At 43.4% G+C, this 22228-nt stretch overlaps 1 protein-coding gene across 12 annotated transcripts in view; it reads right to left on the reverse strand.

The window, feature by feature from the left end:
• Positions 1-22228, reverse strand: part of PICALM (phosphatidylinositol binding clathrin assembly protein) — a 101897-nt gene that overhangs the window by 17450 nt on the left and 62219 nt on the right. For 4 of the 12 annotated variants that reach the window (XM_053305412.1, XM_053305414.1, XM_053305416.1 and 1 more), the window contains 10 exons: positions 21371-21477; positions 18940-18981; positions 18131-18216; positions 17015-17242; positions 13728-13851; positions 12258-12424; positions 10807-10907; positions 6035-6178; positions 4818-4898; positions 1153-1260 (listed from right to left, as the gene is read on the reverse strand). In XM_053305412.1, coding sequence (XP_053161387.1) covers positions 1153-1260; positions 4818-4898; positions 6035-6178; positions 10807-10907; positions 12258-12424; positions 13728-13851; positions 17015-17242; positions 18131-18216; positions 18940-18981; positions 21371-21477 — 1188 coding nt within the window. The remainder of the gene's footprint in view (positions 1-1152; positions 1261-4817; positions 4899-6034; positions 6179-10806; positions 10908-12257; positions 12425-13727; positions 13852-17014; positions 17243-18130; positions 18217-18939; positions 18982-21370; positions 21478-22228) is intronic. The other 8 variants (XM_053305421.1, XM_053305425.1, XM_053305422.1 and 5 more) reach the window with 6 other exon arrangements.

Here is a 22228-nt window from a genome sequence, read left to right on the forward strand (position 1 = left end):
CACAGGCAGGGGCCTACAAATTTGGCTGGCCTTACTAGTCAGACCCTTCCCCTCCACATCGCACTGTCTCATGTATGCTTACTCAGAGGTAAACCCCACTGTGCCCAACAGGGCATGCTCCTGCATAAGTGTGTTGGAAAGGATGGATGACAACGACCATGTTCGCTTCCTGGTCCAATTCAAGGTGCTGGTTATCAACTATAAAACCCTTCAGGGTTTGGCGCCTGTGTACCTTCAGGACCGCCTCTCCCGTCCAACTTTGACCTGCCCTGTGAGGTCGTCTCAGGTGGGCCTTCTCAGAGTTCCAGGCCCAGGGGAAGTACGTGGGGCCCGGGCTCATGGGAGGGCCTTCTCTGTTGCGGCCCCCTCCTTATGGAACACTCTGCCTCCTGAGATTCATAATGTTCCCTCTCTTCTGTCTTTAACAAGTTCCTGAAAACCTATCTATTTTGTCAGGCATTTAGTTTTTAACGTGTCTGTGTGTGGGGTGTGTGTGTTCTTTTTCCCTTCTCTCCCCACCCTCCACTGTCTTCGTTGTTTTAATTTATGTAAACTGCCTCAGGTCTAGTCTAAGGAAGTCAGGCAGCCAATCAATCAATCAATCAATCAATGCAGATAATCCCAAGTAATTAGGTGGGGAGGGGGTCACAGTTGCCTTTCCCCTCCCTCCCACTTAGACCAAGCCTCTTCCTCCATCCTTCCCTCCCCAACACCTCTCAAATGCTATAGCAAACACTCATCATACCAGCCACAGATGCAAGCCAATCCAGATGAATCGGATGGGCAGGAGCCGCTCTTGTGCCAAGAAGGAAAGGGAAGGTGGTGGAATAGTTGGCCACCTTCCATGATCAGCCTTGGCCAATGATGGAGAGGGAGGGAAGAGGGAAAGAGTGCGCAGACCACAGTGGGGAGGGGGGTTGCTACGGCTTGTTTGGCAAGAGGATTTGACTACTTCCCCGCATACAGTAGTATGAGGACAAAATGGTGAGGTGAACGTCCCACATATGTTGCCCTGAGATCCTTAGAGGAAGGTTGGGATAAAAATCAAGGATGGCACAGGATCCAAAGATATACTCTAAGCATGTTCAGAAGGTTGCATACACTGAGATTTATTTATTTTTTAACTGAATAGTGCCCATTTAAAACACCTACCAGAAGAATCCACTGGCACATGGGAAGTTTTGTTTCCAAACACAGATTCAAAGTCAACATTAAGGCCTGCTGAGGGCTGGGGTTGAGCAACAGGAGATGGGGTAAACCCTGCAAGGAGATGTAGAAAAAAGGTGAAGCTTGTTTATGTGGAACACATGAACTCAGTTTCTGTATCAGTTCTATGGCCATGAAAAGTACGGATGTTCAGACACTGGGAACGTTTTGCACAGGCTATGTAACTTGGAAGGGTTCGTTATTCAAGAACAGTAATGCATTTAAGTTTGTATCTTCACATGTTTATTGAAAAGAAGTGGTAAGAGAAGCATGCACAGGCCCAGCCTCCATAGCTACTGTTTAGTTCTGAAGTGCTAACAAGCTGCTCATTCCTGGACTACGTTTTAATGAAGAAAAGGCAGAATGCACAGAACGCATCAACACAAGATGGTTTTGTCATCACTAGGCTAATCAAGAATGGATTTATGCCAAGGCACGAACAACCTTGATTCCTTTTTCCATTTGTCACCTGCCAACTAATCATGGGCCTTGAAAATAAATATTCAAAATCAGGACTGCCAAGGAGTGTTTTATTCTCCCCATCCCAACCCCTTCATCCAGACAGCTTTCCAGGCACGCAAATTGCTAAACCAAACACACTGCAATGGAATACAAGACCTACATTACACCATCTACATAATCGTGAGCTTCTGAATTAAGTGCCCATAAATACATGAGCCAAATATGTTTTAAACTCTATTTCCTTCTGGCATTGTTGCTCAGAATCTTGCAACTCTCTCTATTGCCCATTTTAGCCTTTCTACAAAACCGTGTCTCGCTAACACACACTGGTATCTGAAGACATTTACATACCCTTTACTGTATTGTGTGAAGGCTAATGGCCACTTTAGTACTGGGATGAACTGGGAGGAACATCAGCTTACCATTTAAAAATGCAACTGCTGTCGATTTCCTTAAGCACAAGGCTAAAGCCACACACACACACACACACCCTGCACCATACAGATTGAGCTCCTTTCTTTTCACTGAACTGCTGGCAAGATGCTAAGCAGACCATATTCTAGCAGGATCTTCCCCAATCCGTCAGTTGTGCAACAGAACAGCAAAGAGATTAAGCATATGAGTTGGGGAGTTCAACTCTTAGTGAAGATCCTGCAATGAGAGGGCAAAGCCCCCACAAATCGTCAAACCAATCTCATGTTGCAGTGACCCAGGCAAGAATGGTGCTCAGAATAAAGGCAAGTGACTGAAAAAAGCAGCAAATATAGCCCCCGTCTCTCAACTATGGCCGCCACCCACATTTAGAGTGGTGTAAGCAACTGCTCCTTTTTGAAAAGAAGTATTGTAGAGCGGGAGAATTCATTAAAAATGGCACTAAAATAATCAAGAGAAATGAAGAATCTTCCCCACTAAAGCAAGCTGAAACGAGTGAAGCTTTTTAGTTTAGAAGGCAAGACAGGAAGCATGGCAGACATTCAGCGAGTCATAAACAGTGTAAGTATAAAACTACGTGAACAATGAAAATTCTCTCAACACTCGAGCCTGGAAGCCGCCCACTGAAACGTAGACTGGCAGCAGACTCAGGAGAAACTGAAGTACTTCACACAAAGCCATCTATCACCACAAGATGTTTTAATGGTCACTAGAGAATCCTATATCAAAATGTTAATATATTTAATCCTAAGGTTGTAGTGAGTATAAATTATATAAATTACATTTATAGGTGTAACAGGTATAATCATACATTTAAAAAACAAAAATACAAATAAGCGTATGAGAAGTTTTACATGACAGTTCAATGAAGTCCTTGTAGGATAAATGGCTATTCGCTAAAACATCTGGAGCTGCCTGGCAGCACCCTTTCTGGGGCTCTTCCCACTTGGGTTTGCTACAGGGCCCTAAAAACCAGCAGCACCACCACCACCAGAGAATGAGGAGAGGCGTTAGCACCAGGCCCCCAGAGCCTCCTAGCTGCTCCTACTATGATTTTGGTATTTAGCTGTATAATCCTTTTTGTTACCGTCTCACAGAAAAGCAGGACAAACATCTATTAATTAATTTATTAACAAATGGAACCAGAGCAACAGGTCTCCAAAACAAAGGTGACTACCTTCACGTTGGCCTCTTTGAGAATCCCAATGTTGCATGAAGACAAAGCTGGCCTAGGTGGATCTCTGATCGGACTAAAGCAGTCATATTCTTAAATATGCATTATAATACCGTAACAGCCCTAACACAGAACTGCCTGGACCCCATTCCACATGGGAAGTTACGCTAAACAGCTTCCCACAGTATTTGCCCATCTCAGCACAAGTGCATCCAGATACACAGAAAAGCGAGGCTGCACCAGCATGGCTGAAGTTGCCCAAACCACGTGAGGGGACACTTCTCACAGATGGCGTCCCACATGGAGCAGCACCCACATAGTTCCATTTTCAAGTAGTTGCTAGCGTCACACACAAAATGGGTGGATGTGGAAGTTTTCCTTCAGCAAAGATGTATTGCAGCCAACATGCAAGAGGTTTTCATACAGAGGAGGACCGAAATGTTCATTTTGTGGGGCCAGGGTCTGCTGGGCTTTTCTACTCAAGTCTAAAGCACACTTCCAGGATGAAGATAAAGGGATTGACTTCCAGTTACATGAACACCACAGGCAAGCTAGGGATACCACTCTAAGCCATTTAAAAGAGCCCAGCTAGAACCCACCAAGTGCCTCTCCATCACCACTTTTCTCAATCTACTATTACCCAAGTTATGACCAAGAAGTGTGGCATTCAAAGCTGATGTTTACAAATCTAACCTTTACCACCCTTTTGGACAAAGGCATGGTATTTTAACACACTTAGATGTTTTTCATGAGTTTGGTGTGTTTTTTAGAGTTGCTAAGAGTAGCAGTAAAAAAGTGATACAGTCCTACAGCTTGCTCCCAATTGCTTAACCATGGCTAAGCAATTGAACTGTGGGTCTATGGGCGGTTAAACCTTAGTTCTGTGCAACCAAGTCTTGGCTGTGCATGCTCCCCTCTCTCCTGCCTGCACAAGCCTATGGAATTCTACTTCCGATTTAAGATAGAAAAAACCAAGATCGTCATGACATCCAACTGCCCAATCTTGGTTAATTTTAATTAACCCCGCCCCCCGGCAATTGATCTCAAACTCACCTCAAATATTGATTTCAGATCACTTGGTTTATTCTATAAGTTGGTTAGAATAAATCAGGATCAGTTGATTCGGATGTCACACCCATGTCTGGGTGGTTTCTAACCTAAAAGTGGAAGTAGCATTTCCTGGAGGTTCACACAGGCAGGGGAGGACACATTCTCATGGCTCAGGAATTTCACACAGAATCAAACTTCAACTGTTGCTCCATGTAATGCCGGAACCATCCCATTAGTTCTGCATGGGCAAAAATCTTCCGTTCTATCCACATGCTTTCAAAAGAGTTCAGTTAGGAACTCTGAAATAATGACATGCCTACAACTTTTTAAAATGCATTACTTTATTTATGGCTTTTCATCCTCAGTTACAGCAATTAAGGAAATCTAGATGTCTAGGAAGATAGTGCTAATATAACCCAGTTCAAAGGGGTATTAAAAAACCAAGTCTGCATATTGAACTAAAATTTCTGGGGTTTGAAAGTGTTTCACCTACCTCCAAATAGACCAGCTACTGTTGAGGACTCACTGCGGAAATGGGAAGCATTAGGATAAGCTTGTGGACCACAAAAAGAATCTGATAGAGGCATATGAAGCAGAAGAGCAAAGAAGGAATGTTACAGAAAGGAAGAACCAGGACACACTATTTGCTTAACCAAACACTCGAAAGCCAAGTTAAGACTACATCTACATGACTTCTAAACACACACAGGCAATCTAATGACAACTTCTAAAGGGAAGATTTTATGCTATCTAAGAACAGGAAGGACCACCACCAAATGCCATGTTTTACACCTTGGAAGGCATGAACAAGTGTAAAACCCTTAAGGCATTTATGTTATACCTGAAGTAAAGTGACAGAGCTGAACAGTGGATGCATATTTGGTTGCCACAAAAGGGTTTGATTCAGTAAATGGGTTGAAGCGATCTAGAGAACCAGAAAGAGTTAAATTGAAAGCCACATGCCTGACATGGTCATCTTGGGATTCATGATTCTGAGATCGGATCACAGCTTATTAAGGCTGGCATCTGAAGACAGATGTTAACGAGACCACGTTCATGCAAAGGGACACACCTTCTATCCCCATGGGCTTCATGAGACTGATGGACTGTTGTGAAACCTATAGGAAGCCTTTGTAGTGCAGCACAGAGAGATACCCAGTGCTGTAGCAGATGAGACTACAAAGCCTCCTCAATGCAGTCACCACCTCAAAGGATTTTCCATCAGTTCCTGGATAAACTCATGAGGCTGGGATGAAATGGGAAGCCAACGCTTCCCCTTTCCTCCCAAGTAACAATACCGTCTTTATATAGCACTTCACATACATAATCTTGCAAGCTTAAATAAAGGTCTAGTTTATAAAGCTATTTTATTATCTCCATATTGCATGGGGGAGACAGAGAGATTGGCTTGCCTAAGGGCCCCTAATAAGTTGGTGGCTCAGATGTGAACTGGCAAGTCGTCCTATCACATCTCATCCACGGCACCATACCTGCAGTTTCCCAGTCTGAACATATACCACTGCACTGTTCTCATCGTATGTCAAGCTGAGTTGTCTTATGGAACCGGGGAGCCTTCAATACTTGGATGTATTTTAAAGATAGATCTTGTCATTTGATAAAGGCTCCTTTTTTCTTCTGGAAATCTTAAAGTTTGCCCAAGATAACCTGATTAGCTAGATAAAGGGAAAAGCTAGCCAGAAGGTACTTTACCAACAAACATCTCATGAGTTGGTGTCCTAGAAGTGAAAGTGGGTACATCGGAGGAGACAGAGAGATGGTCACTAGATTTTGTGAGGAAAGGATTTAGGCTTGGAATGGCATCCTCAACAGCATCAGCGGTAGAAGTGAAAGGATCTGTGCAACCCAAGCAGAGCAAGGAGGAAAAAAGGAGGGGGAACCAGGTTAGCTGTGTATTAATAATCAGGAACAGCATAAGGGGCAAAATTTAAATTTTAAATTCCAAGAAATCCAAGTATATTAGCTTGCATCTTGAATTCACACTTCTTTTTGGTACCTTAGGAAAGGATAAGCCTACTCTAAAAGGCTTATTGGCAGGATATAACAGGCATTCTCCAAGACACTGTGTTGCAGATGCTTCCTGAAAGGCCCTCTCTTAATACTTTGGTCTCTGGATAACAGCGTTTATACCCAAGTCAGACCATTGACTCAGAATTGTGTAGGCTGACTGGCAGCAGGTAACTCTCCAGTAGGTGCCCTACTTGGAGATGCCAAGGACTGAACCTGGAACCTTTTAGCAGTCAAAATTTAGGATCTACCACTGAGCTGGACTCTTATTATACACAGCACAGCACCGCTGATATAGTAGAATCCACTGACTGAAATGTCTCTTCCTATTCTCCCTGCTCCCCTTGGTCAGTTGTGTGTCCTGGCTATGCCCATACAATTTCCCTTTTAATTGCTTTCCTATCCTTCATTCATGTTATTTTATTGCCCTGACTAGCATAAAATACCATTGCTGTTTCATTTCATTGCTACCATTTTAAAACTTGCTATAAATTTAATGTCCACCAGAATGGATATTTAGACTGCAGGCAGAGAGTATCTTCTACCATGGCTGATTTAACATTATAACACTAAATGGCAACTGGGAATAAAGATACTTCAAAGGCATGTCAATCATTTTGAATTTTGAAGGGGAGAAAGGCACTCGAATATCTAAAAGATGTTATATGCGCAGCCTAAGAATACCACCTGTGTTGGCTTTAGGATTATAAATAATTGAACATGCACACTGGCAAAGTCATGTTGATTGTATGTGTCAGGCATGTTTAATTCATATGTGCAACTCCTCACACACTCCTAGAAGCACATTTAGAAAGTAACTCTAGGGCTTAATTCACAGTGCCATTCTATACGCTTTTATGGTTGTAAGACACACTTGGTAGACGATTCCGCAGTCTCGCCACAATGGTGCCTGCTTAGCAGGTGATCACCATGACATCTTCTCATGTCTTTGACTCAACATTCCAATACATGTCCCAATGTGAACAGCAGAGGTTTTGGCAGGGCTCTCCTGAATGTACCTCAGCTTCCAACTTCGGGCACGTAGGAAATGGGAGTGGCTAGCTAAGCAGCCTAAAGGGGAGAGCTCTCCAAAAGACTCTTGCTGTTCACACTGGGGACTAAACAACTATCTGCCCAAGTACCAGCATGCAGAGGAATCTGTATTGGAGGCAATGCTGCTGATCCTTCAGGCCTTGTTAGAAACCAGACTGCCAACCATGGCTACAGAGGAAACATTTAAGAAGAAAACATTTATCAAATGAGCGATTTAGTAACACACCCATGGCCTACCATCTTGGGGGGCGGGGGGACTTAACAGCAGGATGCTTACTTCCCATTTCTAAATAACCCTAGTAAGGATGAAGCATTAACTACAACAACAATTTACTACTACTTCAACCACCAAAGATATGAAAAACTTGTCTTCCCTCTTGGCTTTTCCTCCACTAGCCCACAAGATATTTTGAAACTGGAGCGGGTATCAAAGTCCCATGAAATGGAAAGAGGCCAAGTTTAACAGGCAAATGTTCCAAACAATTGTGTTACTCCATATACAAAAAAGGGGAAATAATATGTGAATTGCTGAAGAATGCCCAAGCAGAAATTTAAGAACGAAACAATTCCAAACACAAGCAGCTTCAATATTATGCAAGTGGCTCACAGTACTAGGATTTCTCCACAATGCCCTGAACTTGCACTTATCTGCCATCACTGCCTTACATAAGATGTGCAAGGTGCACCCCCCCCCCCCGCCCACAAAAATCTGGAACCTGCACATCTCATGAGAAAGCACCATTCCAAACATGCTGGAGAAACATGGAAACAGAAGAAGCACAAGTTACTTAGTTCCCTATTCTTCAACTACTCCCTAATCCACTCAGCTTTCATCTCTATCACCTACGAAGCAATTCTGAACATACTGGGCACACACATTCTGTTTCCATCAACGTAGACACAAAGGAGTGGCAAGCTATGGTTCTGGCCTGCATTTTACTTAGAAGCAGCTTTTCAGCATGGCAACTTTCTTTTATTTATTCACTCCTGTGAAAGAGTTCATTATTATAACAGGAAGCTCAAAAAATCTTGACACACGCCCCTCTGAAACCTTCAGTGTTACAGATATTGTGGAAGAGTGGGTGCAAGGGGCAAATACCTCTAAGTATATAGAGTTCAAGACTATTACAAGATATTCTGACACTTGGGCATTTGAACATAAGCAAAGGAAAACTGGCAATATCTTATTGCCACATATAGTTACACATGGAACTATGCAACCCCTCAAAGAGGCAGGACATTCTCAGCTAATCAAAGAACAATATGGGTTGCAAATACATTTATTCTTTTGATGGAAAAAGGAATAGTATAAAAAAACCAAGGACAGGATTTCTTAATCTCATCCAGCAAACAGAAGCTGCAAGGAATGTCAAAGCCATTATCTACAAGAACTAGGCTTGGGAGACAGTGGGAGGATCCTCTGAACAAAGTCAATAAATCTTTGAAAATACCATTTATAAACTAACAGGTACAGTCTACACCCAGATTCTCAGAACTCTGCACCTGTTTTTAAAGACAAACTGTTCCCTGTATCCTGCATATACAAACTGCTTAGTGCAAGGCAGCAGGGCACAGACCATGAACCACCATCACATCATGAAATAGTTTGTACCAGTATGTTACCTATGCCCCAGAACAGCCAAGCTCACTTTTTAAAAAGAGAGAAGGACAGAAAGCCATCCTTCTTCCTTCTCCTTCTGGTTCGTTCTACCTTTTAAAAATTAAGTGAGGCAGAAAAGTTATCGCTCCTTTCCAACAGTTTGCATAAGCCATTTTTTCAATCCCTGTGCTCTGACAGCTTAAAAGCACAACTCAGCACACTGTTAAGGTGCATTCAAGCCCAGCAAAATCAGTGAGCTTAGGCACATCTGACTAGATGAAGATCATTATTCAGCACCTTTCTCCACTCACCTCTGAAGTTCAGTAAGGTACAGGGAACCTGAGGGTGCCCTAACGGTTTAAGTTAGATGTTAAGCAAGACACCACTTCAGCTATAGCTTGTACTCTTGATTGAGGAAGGAAACATACCTAAAACTTCATCTATAGGCTCTCCTAGGTTTTAAACACCTTTCATCTCTCTTATAGTGGTTAAGGAGAGAGTGCATTTTTTAAAGGAGTTGGAAGTGTTAAGAGACCTGGGGAACTTATTTTATTGTTCATCTTTGCATGCTATTGAAGCTACTGAAATCTAATGTTATTTCACAGTCTCTGCTGTATCCTCATTCTGCTGCTACTTGGACTTTTCTTAACGTTTTTCTACATCTTAGCCAGGTTTGTAAAAGTGATACACCAAGCCTGGGTGCTCTCTTTCCCCCGTTTCATCCTTAGACTACCAGACCTCTTGACTTGCTCAATGACAGTTTCATGGCTTGCACAAAGCTGGGAACGATGGTTCAACTCTGGTTTATATGCCAGGATAGGAAACCAAATTCAGATTATGGTGTCACAACTGGGCCTGTTAGCCAGAGATAAACCACAGTCCCTGGCTTCTCACAAGTTGCAGAGCTGTGGTTTAAAAAGACCGGATTGACATTTCATGGCTCTGTGACCAAGATGAGCAAGTAAGGGGAAGGAGTGCATGGGTTCTTCTTACCCACATGCACTGGACTGACTCCCTCCACCTTGGTGCAAAAAAAAAGAAAAGAAAAGAAAGACAACTTCTGGCTGCTGTGGAAGACAGACAAGAGAGTACACAGATTCTAGCTCTAAATGGCTGATATGTTTGACTCTGAAATTTATCAGCCATACAAAGAATGTCATTCTAAATGCTGTAAGACAAACTATGTTCTGTGTGCTCTCACTTCCATACCTGGACCTCGTTTCCACATATCTGTTGCTCAATTCAGCTTTAGGCGAGGTTCAGACTATACTTTAATTTCATTGCTTGGAGAATTCAAGATGAGCTGTGGGCTACAGGCTCCCTTCTCTGCTCTCTCTAGTAGCCTTACTTCCAGTTTCCCGCTTAGCACAAAATCATTATTTTGCTGTGTGATTCAAATTCCACTTCTGGCATTTCTAACAGTACTTTGAGGAGGGCAACTGCAAGTCATAGTTTGACAATTTGAAGGTCATTGCTAACTAAAGTATTTTTATGCCGCCTTTCTGCTACACACTGGCATTTAACAACAAAATAAAGCCATTCAACAGAAAATTACAACAGTAAAGTTACTGTGGTTTGTGCTAACCAGAAACTTGAACTGAAGCTGTGTGCTAAAGTAAAGGAGGGACCCTGAAGCCTACTTCTGAGCCTTCAAACAATGGTGTGAAGGATCATCTGAAACAGGCATTTAGAAAAGTCTACGCATCTCATTTATCAAGACTGCAGAGTGGCGACAACGGAATCTTATTGAAGCAGAACTGGCTTTGCAATAACCATAATCAGGATCAAATTCCAAGTCTCTTACCTCCCCAGGTCCCTCCAACTTGTGGCGCAGAGGATATAGGATGTACAGATGGATGGAAGGTTGGCTGCAGATCAAGCAGGTCGTTTGGCAGCTTTGACGTGCTGTGGAAAGCATCAGAGGCAACTGTCAGAGATCCCACCAATACAACTGACACCCCTTCATTAAAAACCTGCCCAGATTGCCATACTATAGGCACTGGGGACAGAATTCAGCTTCCAGAGAATCCAAGGCCAATAATTAATGCCCAAAGGCTTGGCCCAGCAAGATTTTTGATTCCCGCTACTGGTTCGGAGTAGGAGATCCTCACATGCCACATCACAAAGTGTTTTTGAAAGTTTCAAAAACAGACTAGGTGATATATTGGAAAAGGGGTGCACGTGCACATGTGTGTTGGAGGAACAAAAGCATAAAAGCATAAAAACTATTTGAGGGAACATGGAACTAAAAGAAGGGTCCACAGCTTAGTGGCACAGCACACGCAGCAATCAGTGCAGACAATACTGAACTAGAATGATTGGTTGTCCAACTCAATAGAAGGCAGAGTAATATTCAAGTTGTGCAGTCCTTGGGATTCTGACCCAAGTTCTAATATGTCAAAGAAGCTTCTAACCCATACAACTGCAAAGGACTGCTTGAAAGCGTTATGGGCAAAGGTTGAATGAGTGTCCTAAAGTCAGAGAGGCACCGAATAAGTTCTCCAGTTACCAAGGGCAAGAACCTGCACAGTTCCCACCACTCACTATATACAACACAAAAGCAGGAGAGACACATTCCAAATAATCACATTGCATTTGCCATGAATTATTTGACTTCAAGGCTACACTGCACATTTTGCAGTCTGGGCACAGAGTTAGGCCAGTAACATGGATGACACAAACATAAATATTATAGGAACACATGAAACCAAAAGGTTCTTAAGCAACACCCCCAACTGCATATGTGCTACAGGATCAATAAAATAACTAGACCTGCAACGTTTAATCAGATTAATAAATTTAAAAACCTCTTGACAGATTAAAGGTGCCATGATTAATCAGCTAGCAGCTCAAAAAAGTACTTCTATAAAACTGCAGATGGCAAGCACCACTGTAGAAGTGGCATCCCACCCTCTTCTCTTTCACACAGGATAACATGCTTCTAGGATTATGCCTGCTACAACATACACAAGTGCATCATCTGAATCAAAGTACAGTATACTACTTGCTTCAAAATGCCTCCATCAATCGACTAACATCCATGATTGTGTATCTCATGTTTAACCTTCTTTCCTCATGGAAAATAGCATTATGAGATCACGTTGCTGTCTGTGTGTCTGCATGTGTCCATCTGCATGTGGCCCCGGTAAGCTAGTCTTATTGTCAAAGAATTATTAAAGACAAAGGGTAGCTGTCTTTTAAGGATGCACTCCACCTACAAGTAATCTTGTGCGAGTGTTGACAGCAAAGTCATACCTGTTTGAAGAGCTAGGTGTAGAAAAAATATCAATGGCTGGTGTAGTCATTATACCTCCTGCTACATTGGACACAGGAGAGGAGGCTGTCGTTAAGGAGGTGTAAGGTTTCTTTGCAAGTTCTTTTAGACGTTGTTCCTGTTGGGGAATGGAGCTGGCATAAGAAACCTAGAAAAAAAAAGGTTGGCCTACATGGCTGCTGAGGTTAAGGATAACAAGTATCTCAAGCAGTGGTGCAAACACAGACACCAGCCGACAGTACAATGTTAAAAGATTTGTTGTAACTTCAAACAGCAATTTTACTGGGGGAGAGGCCAAGAGATTACACGGAAGCGATCGAGCCACCAAGGACACGGAGGCTTCTCCAAACGTTTCAGCGGTTGACATCCTGATGGAGCCCTTGTGGAAGGCGACCGCACTAATGACAAGCTTCTGTGCCAAATCTGGAGCTTGCATTCCAGAACTAGTGTTGTGCAACCACAAGCATGCTTGTGCAACAGCATCTCTCCTTTAAGTGGAACTTTTCCTCAACTGCACAGTTGTGGAAATCCTGCATTTTTTAGTGCAATGATGCAATCTTCTTGCAATAGTGCATCTTTGCACATTTCACAAGAACTGTGTTGGTGAGGTTGTCAACCACTGATTCCAACAGTGAATGGAGATCTTGACTGCTGGCCCTTGGTGTCATACAGCCATAATTTAGAAGGATAAAGGGAGCTAGACAGCCAAGCTGAGCAGTCCAGACACCAGGCAGTCTTGGAATAGGCCATTAACAGTTTTGGTCTGCTCTCTCCACTGCTGCTTATGGCCCTCCTTCCTGGCTTCCCCAGATACAGGTACTATGACAATCCAAGAATTAAGGAACGTGACAGATTTTGATTTTTTTGGTGCTGTTTTGCATTGACTTAAGGGCCTTGTCACTGAAGCCTAAAGCTCCAGCACCACAAGAGTCAGGCCACAGGAATGCTGCATTACACATCATTCTCGCTTATAATGTGGAATGTCTAAGGGGAACAGGAGGAAGGGTCTCAAATAATCATCTGACACACACCTGTCTCTTGCAGAAAAATATTTTAGGGGTCAGAATGATTTTGCACACTTTGTCCCCCACTCCTGCCAAAATCTGCAGGGGCTAAGCCAGGCGGGCTAAATTTGTCAAGCTAAAAGCAAGCAAGCAGCCTGCCCCTTGTTACTCAGCAGTGTGAGGCCTCAAATGGGGGTGGAGGTGCGCTGACCTTCTTCTAGCCAAGTTTCATATTTACCACATCCTTCGGTTAAGTTGTTGCTGTCTCCCCACAGCCACCCAAAATGAGTTACTCTCAGCTAACTTATTTTAAGATAAAATAGGATCTACTCTCATGTATATACACCATCCACATAACACCCTTTTCATTTTTTTATCTTTAAGGTCTACCATCAAGGTAAGACAGTGCTATCTGTCTCATTGGTTGGGGCGGGGGGATATGCCCACCTTGAGCGCTTTCAAGCGTGCTTGCTCTTCGTCTAGTGCAGCTTGTTTTTCCCTTTCATCTACTTTGGTGAGCGACAAGCCTGTGCTTGCCAAGGAGGAAACTGCATTGGAAAGGGTGGTAGCCCTAGGAAAAGTTGACAGGAGGAAACCAGCAGTTATACAGATGACATGGTAGAAAGATGCTCAGTAGCACTTAGCTTTTATTCTGAACCTTGATATTAAAAAAGGTTTTGTGGCCACAGGCACATGAAGCTATTTCTTACGTTCTGGAAGGACATCATTTAGCCACCTTACTTTGTACTGTCTGAAAGGTGACTTCCATGTAAGAGGATCCTTTCCAAATCTATTTTTTTTTGGGGGGGGGGGAAATCCCCTTTAGAGAAATGATCCAACCTAAAGCTGCTAATTATGCTTTATTACATTTTAAAGCACTTAAAAATAGAACAGACTGCAGATTTTAGCAAACATCGGCACATGCTCTAGTAGTCTATGTTCAGGATTTGCAACGAATCGTGGCCTAGTGCACAATTTTAAAGTCAAGTTGCTCAAAGCAATGCAATCTCCCGGACTACGGTAGAATGGAATGGAGCAATTCTGTCAGGATAGTCTGAAGTGCTGGAGAGGAGAGCTGGTCTTCTGGTAGTGAGCATGAATTGTCACCTTTGATAAGCTACCCAAGGAAGTTCTCCAAACTCCCTTGGGTGGGCAAGGTAATCGAGAGGGCGGTGGCCGATCAACTCCTGTTTCGGAAGATACTGATTAACTAGATCCATTTCAAACTGGTTTTAGAACAGGCTATGGGGTGGAGACAGCCTTGGTCGGCCTGATGGATGATCTCTACCAAGGAATTGGCAGAGGAATGTGACTCTGTTGGTAGGAATGTGCGAACCAGTTCGAATTCGAACCGGGGTGGTCCAAAGGTTCAAATTTGAACCAGACCAGCCATCAGGTTCAAGCTGCAGGTTCAAATTCAAACCAAATGGGGCGGTTTGATTCAAACCAGTTCAAACCTCAAAAAGTGGGCAGGCACACATGGGGACCTACCCACCCAAGCCCCAAAGCAATCGGACATTCGTATGATTTTTAATGAATTTTTGAAATTTATTTTTATTTTTTTCTCATAGGTTATAATGGGACTCGAACCAGCCCATTATTCCCTATTGTGGAGCACCCATGGGTGCCAATAACCACCCAAACCCCAAAGCAATTGGACACTCCTGCGATTTTTTTATGAATATTTGAAATAGTTTTAATTATTTTTCTCATAGAGTATAATGGGATCCAAACCAGCCCATTATTCCCTATTGTGGAGGACCTAGAGGCACAAAAGTGGGGCGGGTGGTAGGCACTCAGGGGTGCCTACCACCCAAAAAAACCCAAGGCAATCGGACACTCCTCCGATTATTGGTGAATTTTTAAAGTATTTTTGAATTCCTCATAGCAAATAATGAGGATTGCCGCAAATGTATAACTTCACGTTGGGGGGAAAAGGGTGGCCTAGAGCAGAGTGTGGTGGGTGGTAGTGCCCAAGGGGGGCAAGGAAGCTATCAGAATTATTTGAAAGGAATTGGGCAAAGGGCTGGTTTTTAAATGATTTTTGAAGTTTGTGTGTCTTTAAGGTTAGCAGATGAGAGTGGATTCATGGTTTGTCATTGAAAATCTAATATGCTACCAAAGAATCTACACTCAGAACACCTCAGAAACAACAAAACCCAGTACCCCATGGGTTAGCAACCCATGGCAGTGGTTGGCACCCTCTGTGCACTAGACCACCACTCATTCTGGGCCACCCCAGCACCCCACAAGTAGCTTTAAGGTTTTTCTCCATAGAAAAGAATGGAGGTTTCAGCAGCCCCATAATTGCACTTGGGGGGTGCTGGGGTGGTCCAGAGCAAGGGTGCTAACCACCCCCTGAGTGCCTACCACTCACCCCACTTTTGTGCCCCTAGGTGCTCCACAATAGGGGATATGAGCTGGTTTGGGTCTCATGATAACCTATGAGAAAAATTAAAAATATTTCAAATATTCATAAAATGTCATAGGGGCGTCTGAATGCTTCAGGGTTTGGGTGGTTGTTGGCACCCATGGGTGCTCCACAATAGGGCTGGTTCGAGTCCCATTATAACCTATGAGGGGGAAAATAAAAATAAATTTCAAAAATTCATAAAAACCATACAAGTTTCTGATTGCTTTGGGTTTGGGGTGGTAGGTCCCCATGGGTGCCAGCTACCACCCCACCCACTTTTTGAGGTTCAAACTGGTTCGAACCCGGTTTGCATTCGAACCGAACCAGGCGTTTTTTTCGAACCAAAATAGAACCACCACCCCCTGGTTCGAACCCGGTTCAAATTCGAACCGAACTGGGTGAACCGGTTCTATGCACATCGCTATCTGTTGGTTCTTTTGGACCTTTCTGTGGCTTTTGATACTATTGACTATGGTATCCTTCTGGATCGCTTGGAAGATCTAGGAATAGGTGGTCCTGCTCTGCAGTGGTTCCATTCCTATCTCTCAGGTAGATTCCATACTGTATTGCTAAGAGAAAGTTGCTCTCTGAAATGAGAGCTTTTGTCCCTCAGGGCTCAATTCTATTTTCGATGCTTTTTAACATCTACATGAAACCACTGGGTGAGATCATCAGGGGATTTGGAGCAGGGTGTTATCAATATGCTGATGACGCCAAAATCTATTTCTCCATGACATCATCATCAGGAAATGGCATAACTCCCCTAAATGCCTGCCTACAAGTAATGGACTGGTTGAGGGATAATAAATTGAAAATGAATCCAAACAAGACAGAGGTACTCATGGTAAGGGGTCATACTTCGAGGATGTGATAGATCTTCCTGTTCTGGATGAGGTTACATTCCGTCCCCACTTGAAGGAACAGGTATGTAGTTTAGGAGTGCTTCTAAACCCAGGCTTCACTCTGGTTTCTCAGGCTGAGACAATGACCAGGAGTGCTTTCTATCAACTTTGGTTGATATGACAGATGCATCCTTTCCTTGAAGATAATGATCTCAGAACTGTGGTGCACTCTCTGGTAACCACTAGGCTTGACTACTGCAATGCGCTCTAAGTGGGCTGTCTTTGTATATAGTTCAGAAACTTCAGTTGGTTCAAAACACAGTGGCTAGATTGGTCTCTGGGGGTGTCTTGGAGAGACCATATTATGCCTGTTTTGAAGCAATTGCATTGGCTACCAATAGGTTTCCGGGCAAAATACAAAGCGCTGGTAATTATCTTTATTTAATTATCTAGCCCTAAACAGCTCAGCACCGAGTTACCTGGGAGAGTGCCTTCTTCTGCACGATCCCGACCACACAGTAAGGTCATTGAGAGGGATTCGTCTCCGGATGCCGCCAGCTCGTCTGGCGGCAACTCGGAATCGGGCCTTCCCTGCAGTTGCTCCTGGACTCTGGAATGTGCTCCCTATAGCCGCTCGTGATTCAACGTCTTTAACCGTCTTTAAGAGTGCCATTAAGACACTTCTTTTTAGCCTGGCTTTTTGTAATCTGTGAATGTATTAAATTGTTGTAAATTGTTGTTTTAATGGTTTTATTTTGCCTTTATTGTATTTACATTTGTGAACCACCTAGAGCAGGCATCCCCAAACTGCGGCCCTCCAGATGTTGCTGAACTACAACTCCCAGCATCCCTAGACACAATTTTTTGTGGCTGGGTATGCTGGGAGTTGTAGTTCAGCAACATCTGGAGGGCCGCAGTTTGGGGATGCCTGACCTAGAGCCTTCAGAGTCAGGCAGTATATCAAACAAACATACCAACTACATACCAACTACATACCAACTACATACAAACTACATACAAACTACATACAAACTACATACAAACTACATACAAACCCTTGGTTTGCATTTAGATGAGTGACTATAAGATATTTCCCTTAGGGGATGGGGCCATAGCTCAGTGGAAGAATATCTGCTCTGCATGCAAGAAGGTCCCAGGTTCACTCCCTGGCATCTCCAAGCAGGGCTGGGAGAGACTCCTGCCTGAAACCCTGGAGAGCTGCTGCTCGTCAGTGTAGACAATAATGAGCTAGATGGACCAGGAGTCTGACTCAGTATAAGGCAGCTTCCTATGTGGACTATGGCCACATTATGCATTCCAAATGCTGCTCTTATCTAAACTTGTTTAGCTTGGCTTAGTAAGCCTTGAAGTCTAGAAATAATTGGTCACCTTCAGGATAAATGCTTATGACTAATGCCTCCCATTTCTGCTACATACTAAAAATTCAAGGCAAGATTAGATCACCACCAGCTCCTCCACTTTCGTTTCCACAAGGACCTGTTCCTAAAGACTGAAACATGCACACCATAGTTGAGGAAGCTTCTCAAACCATTACTGACATCCAGCACTACATACAAAGAGGATTTAAGACGTGCCTGCTTGCAGCAGTGGAGTCTTTGATTTTCTTTCCTTCCAAGGAGGCCAAGTGCTGTTCCAAGGCATCAAGGAGGCTGCTTGGTGCCTGTAAAACCATGAATGGCATTTCAGAAACTCAGGATGAAAACATTCATGCCCCTAGTCACAAATTCTGTAGCACAACACTGCTCATGAATCCAGTGATAGATAGCTGCATACAACTAACAACGGCATCATCAAATATGTATTAGCGTGTGGTAGGCAGGCTCCATGCTAGTTTGATTACACAGGACTGCTAATTTAAAAAGACATCTGTGAACTGAAAATGAGAGAGAAAGGGAACGGGAAAAAGGCAGACACCATGAATGAGCAGCTACTCTACGTTCAAAGGGATACAACTTGAAAGTAGCTACTACTCGAAGCTGTATAAATATGTTAAATGCACTATAAATCGTGGCCAACCTGAATCGGCATTTTGTAGTCAACCAAGATCTGTTAATCTGGCTAAAAATTAATAGGATACAAATGCTACATAGATGTGCCTACCACAGAATATAAATCGGTTTAAAATTAAAGTATAAAATTAAAGTATAAAAAAGTATAATCCTTCACCAGGGTTTATACTATTAAGCATTATTAGCTGTGCAACAAAGCAACTGAAAATGCTTGGCACATAAGTTGATGATGGGTAGAATAGCAAGTTAAAGCCCCATTTAAAAAACTCCCATCTAAGGCAGCAGTGACAATTAAGGCACCAATGAGTACACCAAGGTCTTCTGATTATCAGAGCCGAAACGGACATGCATGACAAATGCATAAAATCATCTACCTGAGAAAGATCTGGTATGTCTCCTCTGTCTATCCCCACTTGCTGCAACAACAAATAGATTTAATCAGATATAGGCTTTAACCATGTTTGGCTAAAGAGGCAATGAACAAAACACACTGAGGGTGATGTTATGAAGGGAAGGCTACTGTTTACACACCAAGACAGTTCATATAACTCAGGTGCTCTACTCCAGTGTTACAAGAAACAAACACTGCACAGAGAAAACAGTTATTTTAATAACCAAACAGTATGTGTTTAATGCCCATAGCATTACCTCTTACAGTCCACCCTGGGAATGTCCAATGGATTGTGACCTTGGGGTCATGGTCTATTAGTCACTCCCATGGTGGGGTGTCAGAAGAACAGCATTTTTGAGCAACAAACTTGAAGACCAGTAGTGATCACAGCCACTAGGAACGGCCTTTTGTTAATGAGACAGTTTATTTCAGCAAAGACATACAGGTGAAACTCGGAAAATTAGAATATCGTGCAAAAGTCCATTAATTTCAGTAATGCAAATTAAAATGTGAAACTGATATATGAGACAGACACATTACATGCAAAGCGAAATAAGTCAAGCCTTAATTTGTTATAATTGTGATGATCATGGCGTACAGCTCATGAAAACCCGAAATCCACAATCTCAGAAAATTAGAGTATTACATGGAACCAAGAAGACAAGGATTGAAGAATAGAACAATATCGGACCTCTGAAAAGTATACAGTGTACTTACTGTGCTTGACTGGCCAGCAAACTCGCCTGACCTGACCCCATAGAGAATCTATGGGGCATTGCCAAGAGAAGGATGAGAGACATGAGACCAAACAATGCAGAATTGCTGAAGGCCGCTAATGAAGCATCCTGGTCTTCCATAACACCACATCAGTGCCACAGGCTGATAGCATCCACGCCACGCCGCATTGAGGCAGTAATTGCTGCAAAAGGGGCCCAAACCAAGTACTGAATACATATGCATGCTTATACTTTTCAGAGGTCCGATATTGTTCTATTCTACAATCCTTGTCTTCTTGGTTCCATGTAATATTCTAATTTTTGGGGATTGTGGATTTGGGGTTTTCATGAGCTGTACGCCATGATCATCACAATTATAACAAATTAAGGCTTGACTTATCTCGCTTTGCATGTAATGCGTCTGTCTCATATATCAGTTTCACCTTTTAATTTGCATTACTGAAATTAATGGACTTTTGCACGATATTCTAATTTCCCTAGTTTCACCTGTATGCAGAGTTATAGCAATAAAGCAGGTTTCCTATTGAACCCCTGGAGGCTGTTTGTATCCTGGAACTGCAATCCTGGCAGGGTTGCAAGCTTGTGCACGTTTCTTGGTTGCTGCCATCAAGAGAGCACCAGTGTGTTTTCTAAGTAACAATAAAATCATGGGGAGAAGCAAGCAAGGAGTGGGGGCAGAGGAGTTCTCCTCTGCCACCCTTCCTTCCTTCTGCAGTGACTCAAGTGTGGAAGATGATGAACTAGGAGAAGGCTTCCTCTGAGTCCAATTCCTTAACCACTTCAGCAGAGGAATAAGGAGTAAGGCTGCTCCCCGCCACTCTGCCACTGAAGTGACTGGAAGACCACATAAGAGAAACTGACTATGAAAAAACCCCAAAATAATGTGGAGTTTCAGCCCAATCTCCCTCCCTACCCATGCAATCACTTTGGTGGAAGGCTGAACTCCCTCAACCCTTCCCCCATTTCATTCCCAAAGTGATCATGGGAATAGGTAACACCTTCCAAACTCAATGTGCTGCCACAATAAGCAAGGCATGAGGGAGCCATGCAAGCTCAAATCTTGTCCGTCTGTGGGGAAGACGAGAACTAGGAGGATAGATTTTCTCCTACTAGTCTCCCACCACTCTGGAGACTTCAGAATCTGGCACTAAAGGTAGCATTTGAGCAGGGAGTAAGAGAATCTATTAGTAGTGAGGGCTCAGGTTTTAGAAGGGGGAGAACACTACGGAGTAATACCCACAACATATGCTGTGAGCACACTGTGAGGTGTGGCAAGTTACATTATTTCCCAAAGCAAAAAGATTTACAAGCATGTAACTTGCACAGGATTGCAGTATTTCAGCAAAATATACAAGAGCACGGATACTTGAGCTCTCAGACTGAGGCGAGACCAAGGATCTATGCACATTATACATTTCCTGGTCATGAGGGTGATCTATTCAGTAATTTCAGTGAATCATCATCATCATCGCTGAGTCACTGCCTTGAACGAACCATTAACTTAGCCTCAATGTTGCCCCCCTTCCCCGTGTGAATGGGTTCTTCATACACTTGCGTTTAAGCATTTTAGCTCAACTTGTTTGCACACGATAAACCATTTTCACACAGCAAGGTTCACATAAGCAACATCCAGACATTAAGAGCGAGGGCAGAATTTTCTGAGCCAGCCATTTTTACCTCTGCAACTTTGAGGAACTCAGAAATCCTTGTCATTCTAGTTAGAAACTTCTTATATATGTCAAGGCCTTCTTTGCATTGGTTCTTTTTCATGTCGAAGTATTTTTCTAAAAATACAGAATTTATGAACAAGAAAGGTCAAGATAACAGTTATGAACAGGAAGGTGAAGAGCACATTACCAAGATCAGTAATGCTATTTAGAAACAAACGTACAACTTCTTCAATTACTTCTCTTCCCTGTAGTGTGTGTCAAGGCTCAAGAGAAAGGGTGCTGCTCAAGGTGAAACTGGCACCCCCACCTTGCTAGCCCCTCCTCACATCACTGGCCACGCTCCCAGCCACCACACAGTGTTGATCTTCCTGGTGGCATTCAGCACTGTTCTCTGGCTGACGTTAAGTATCGCTAGCGGGTCTATGTTAGGGATGTGCCTGGACCAGTTTGGCAGTCCTTTTCTGGACCGCTGAATTGGTTCAGAGACTGGTGTGTGTGGGGGGGTTAGCTTCAAGGACAGGGAGGGTGTACTCCCCCTGCCACTGCCGCATTTTCCCCGCTGGCGCTGTGCCCAAGATTGCTGGTGCAGGGTGGCAGCGTACCCTCTTGCCACCCTGGTCAGCATCAGACTGGGGCAGCAAGAGGGTATGCTGCCATCCCACGCCAGTGATTTTGGGCACAGTGCCGGTGGGAGAAATGTAGGGGTGGGTGGGTTAAAGCACTCTCCTGCTCCTTAAAGGTAGCGCCCGCCCCCCGAACTAGACATCTGCCAGTTCTTGCACATTTCTTGTCTGTGTGTCTGTACTTCAGCAAACCTCTGCGCAAAGCACAGGAGATTGTTGATAAAGGGTGGGGGAGGGAGTGG

This window comes from Hemicordylus capensis, chromosome 3 (assembly GCF_027244095.1).
Source record: "Hemicordylus capensis ecotype Gifberg chromosome 3, rHemCap1.1.pri, whole genome shotgun sequence".
NCBI classification, from domain to species: domain Eukaryota; kingdom Metazoa; phylum Chordata; class Lepidosauria; order Squamata; family Cordylidae; genus Hemicordylus; species Hemicordylus capensis.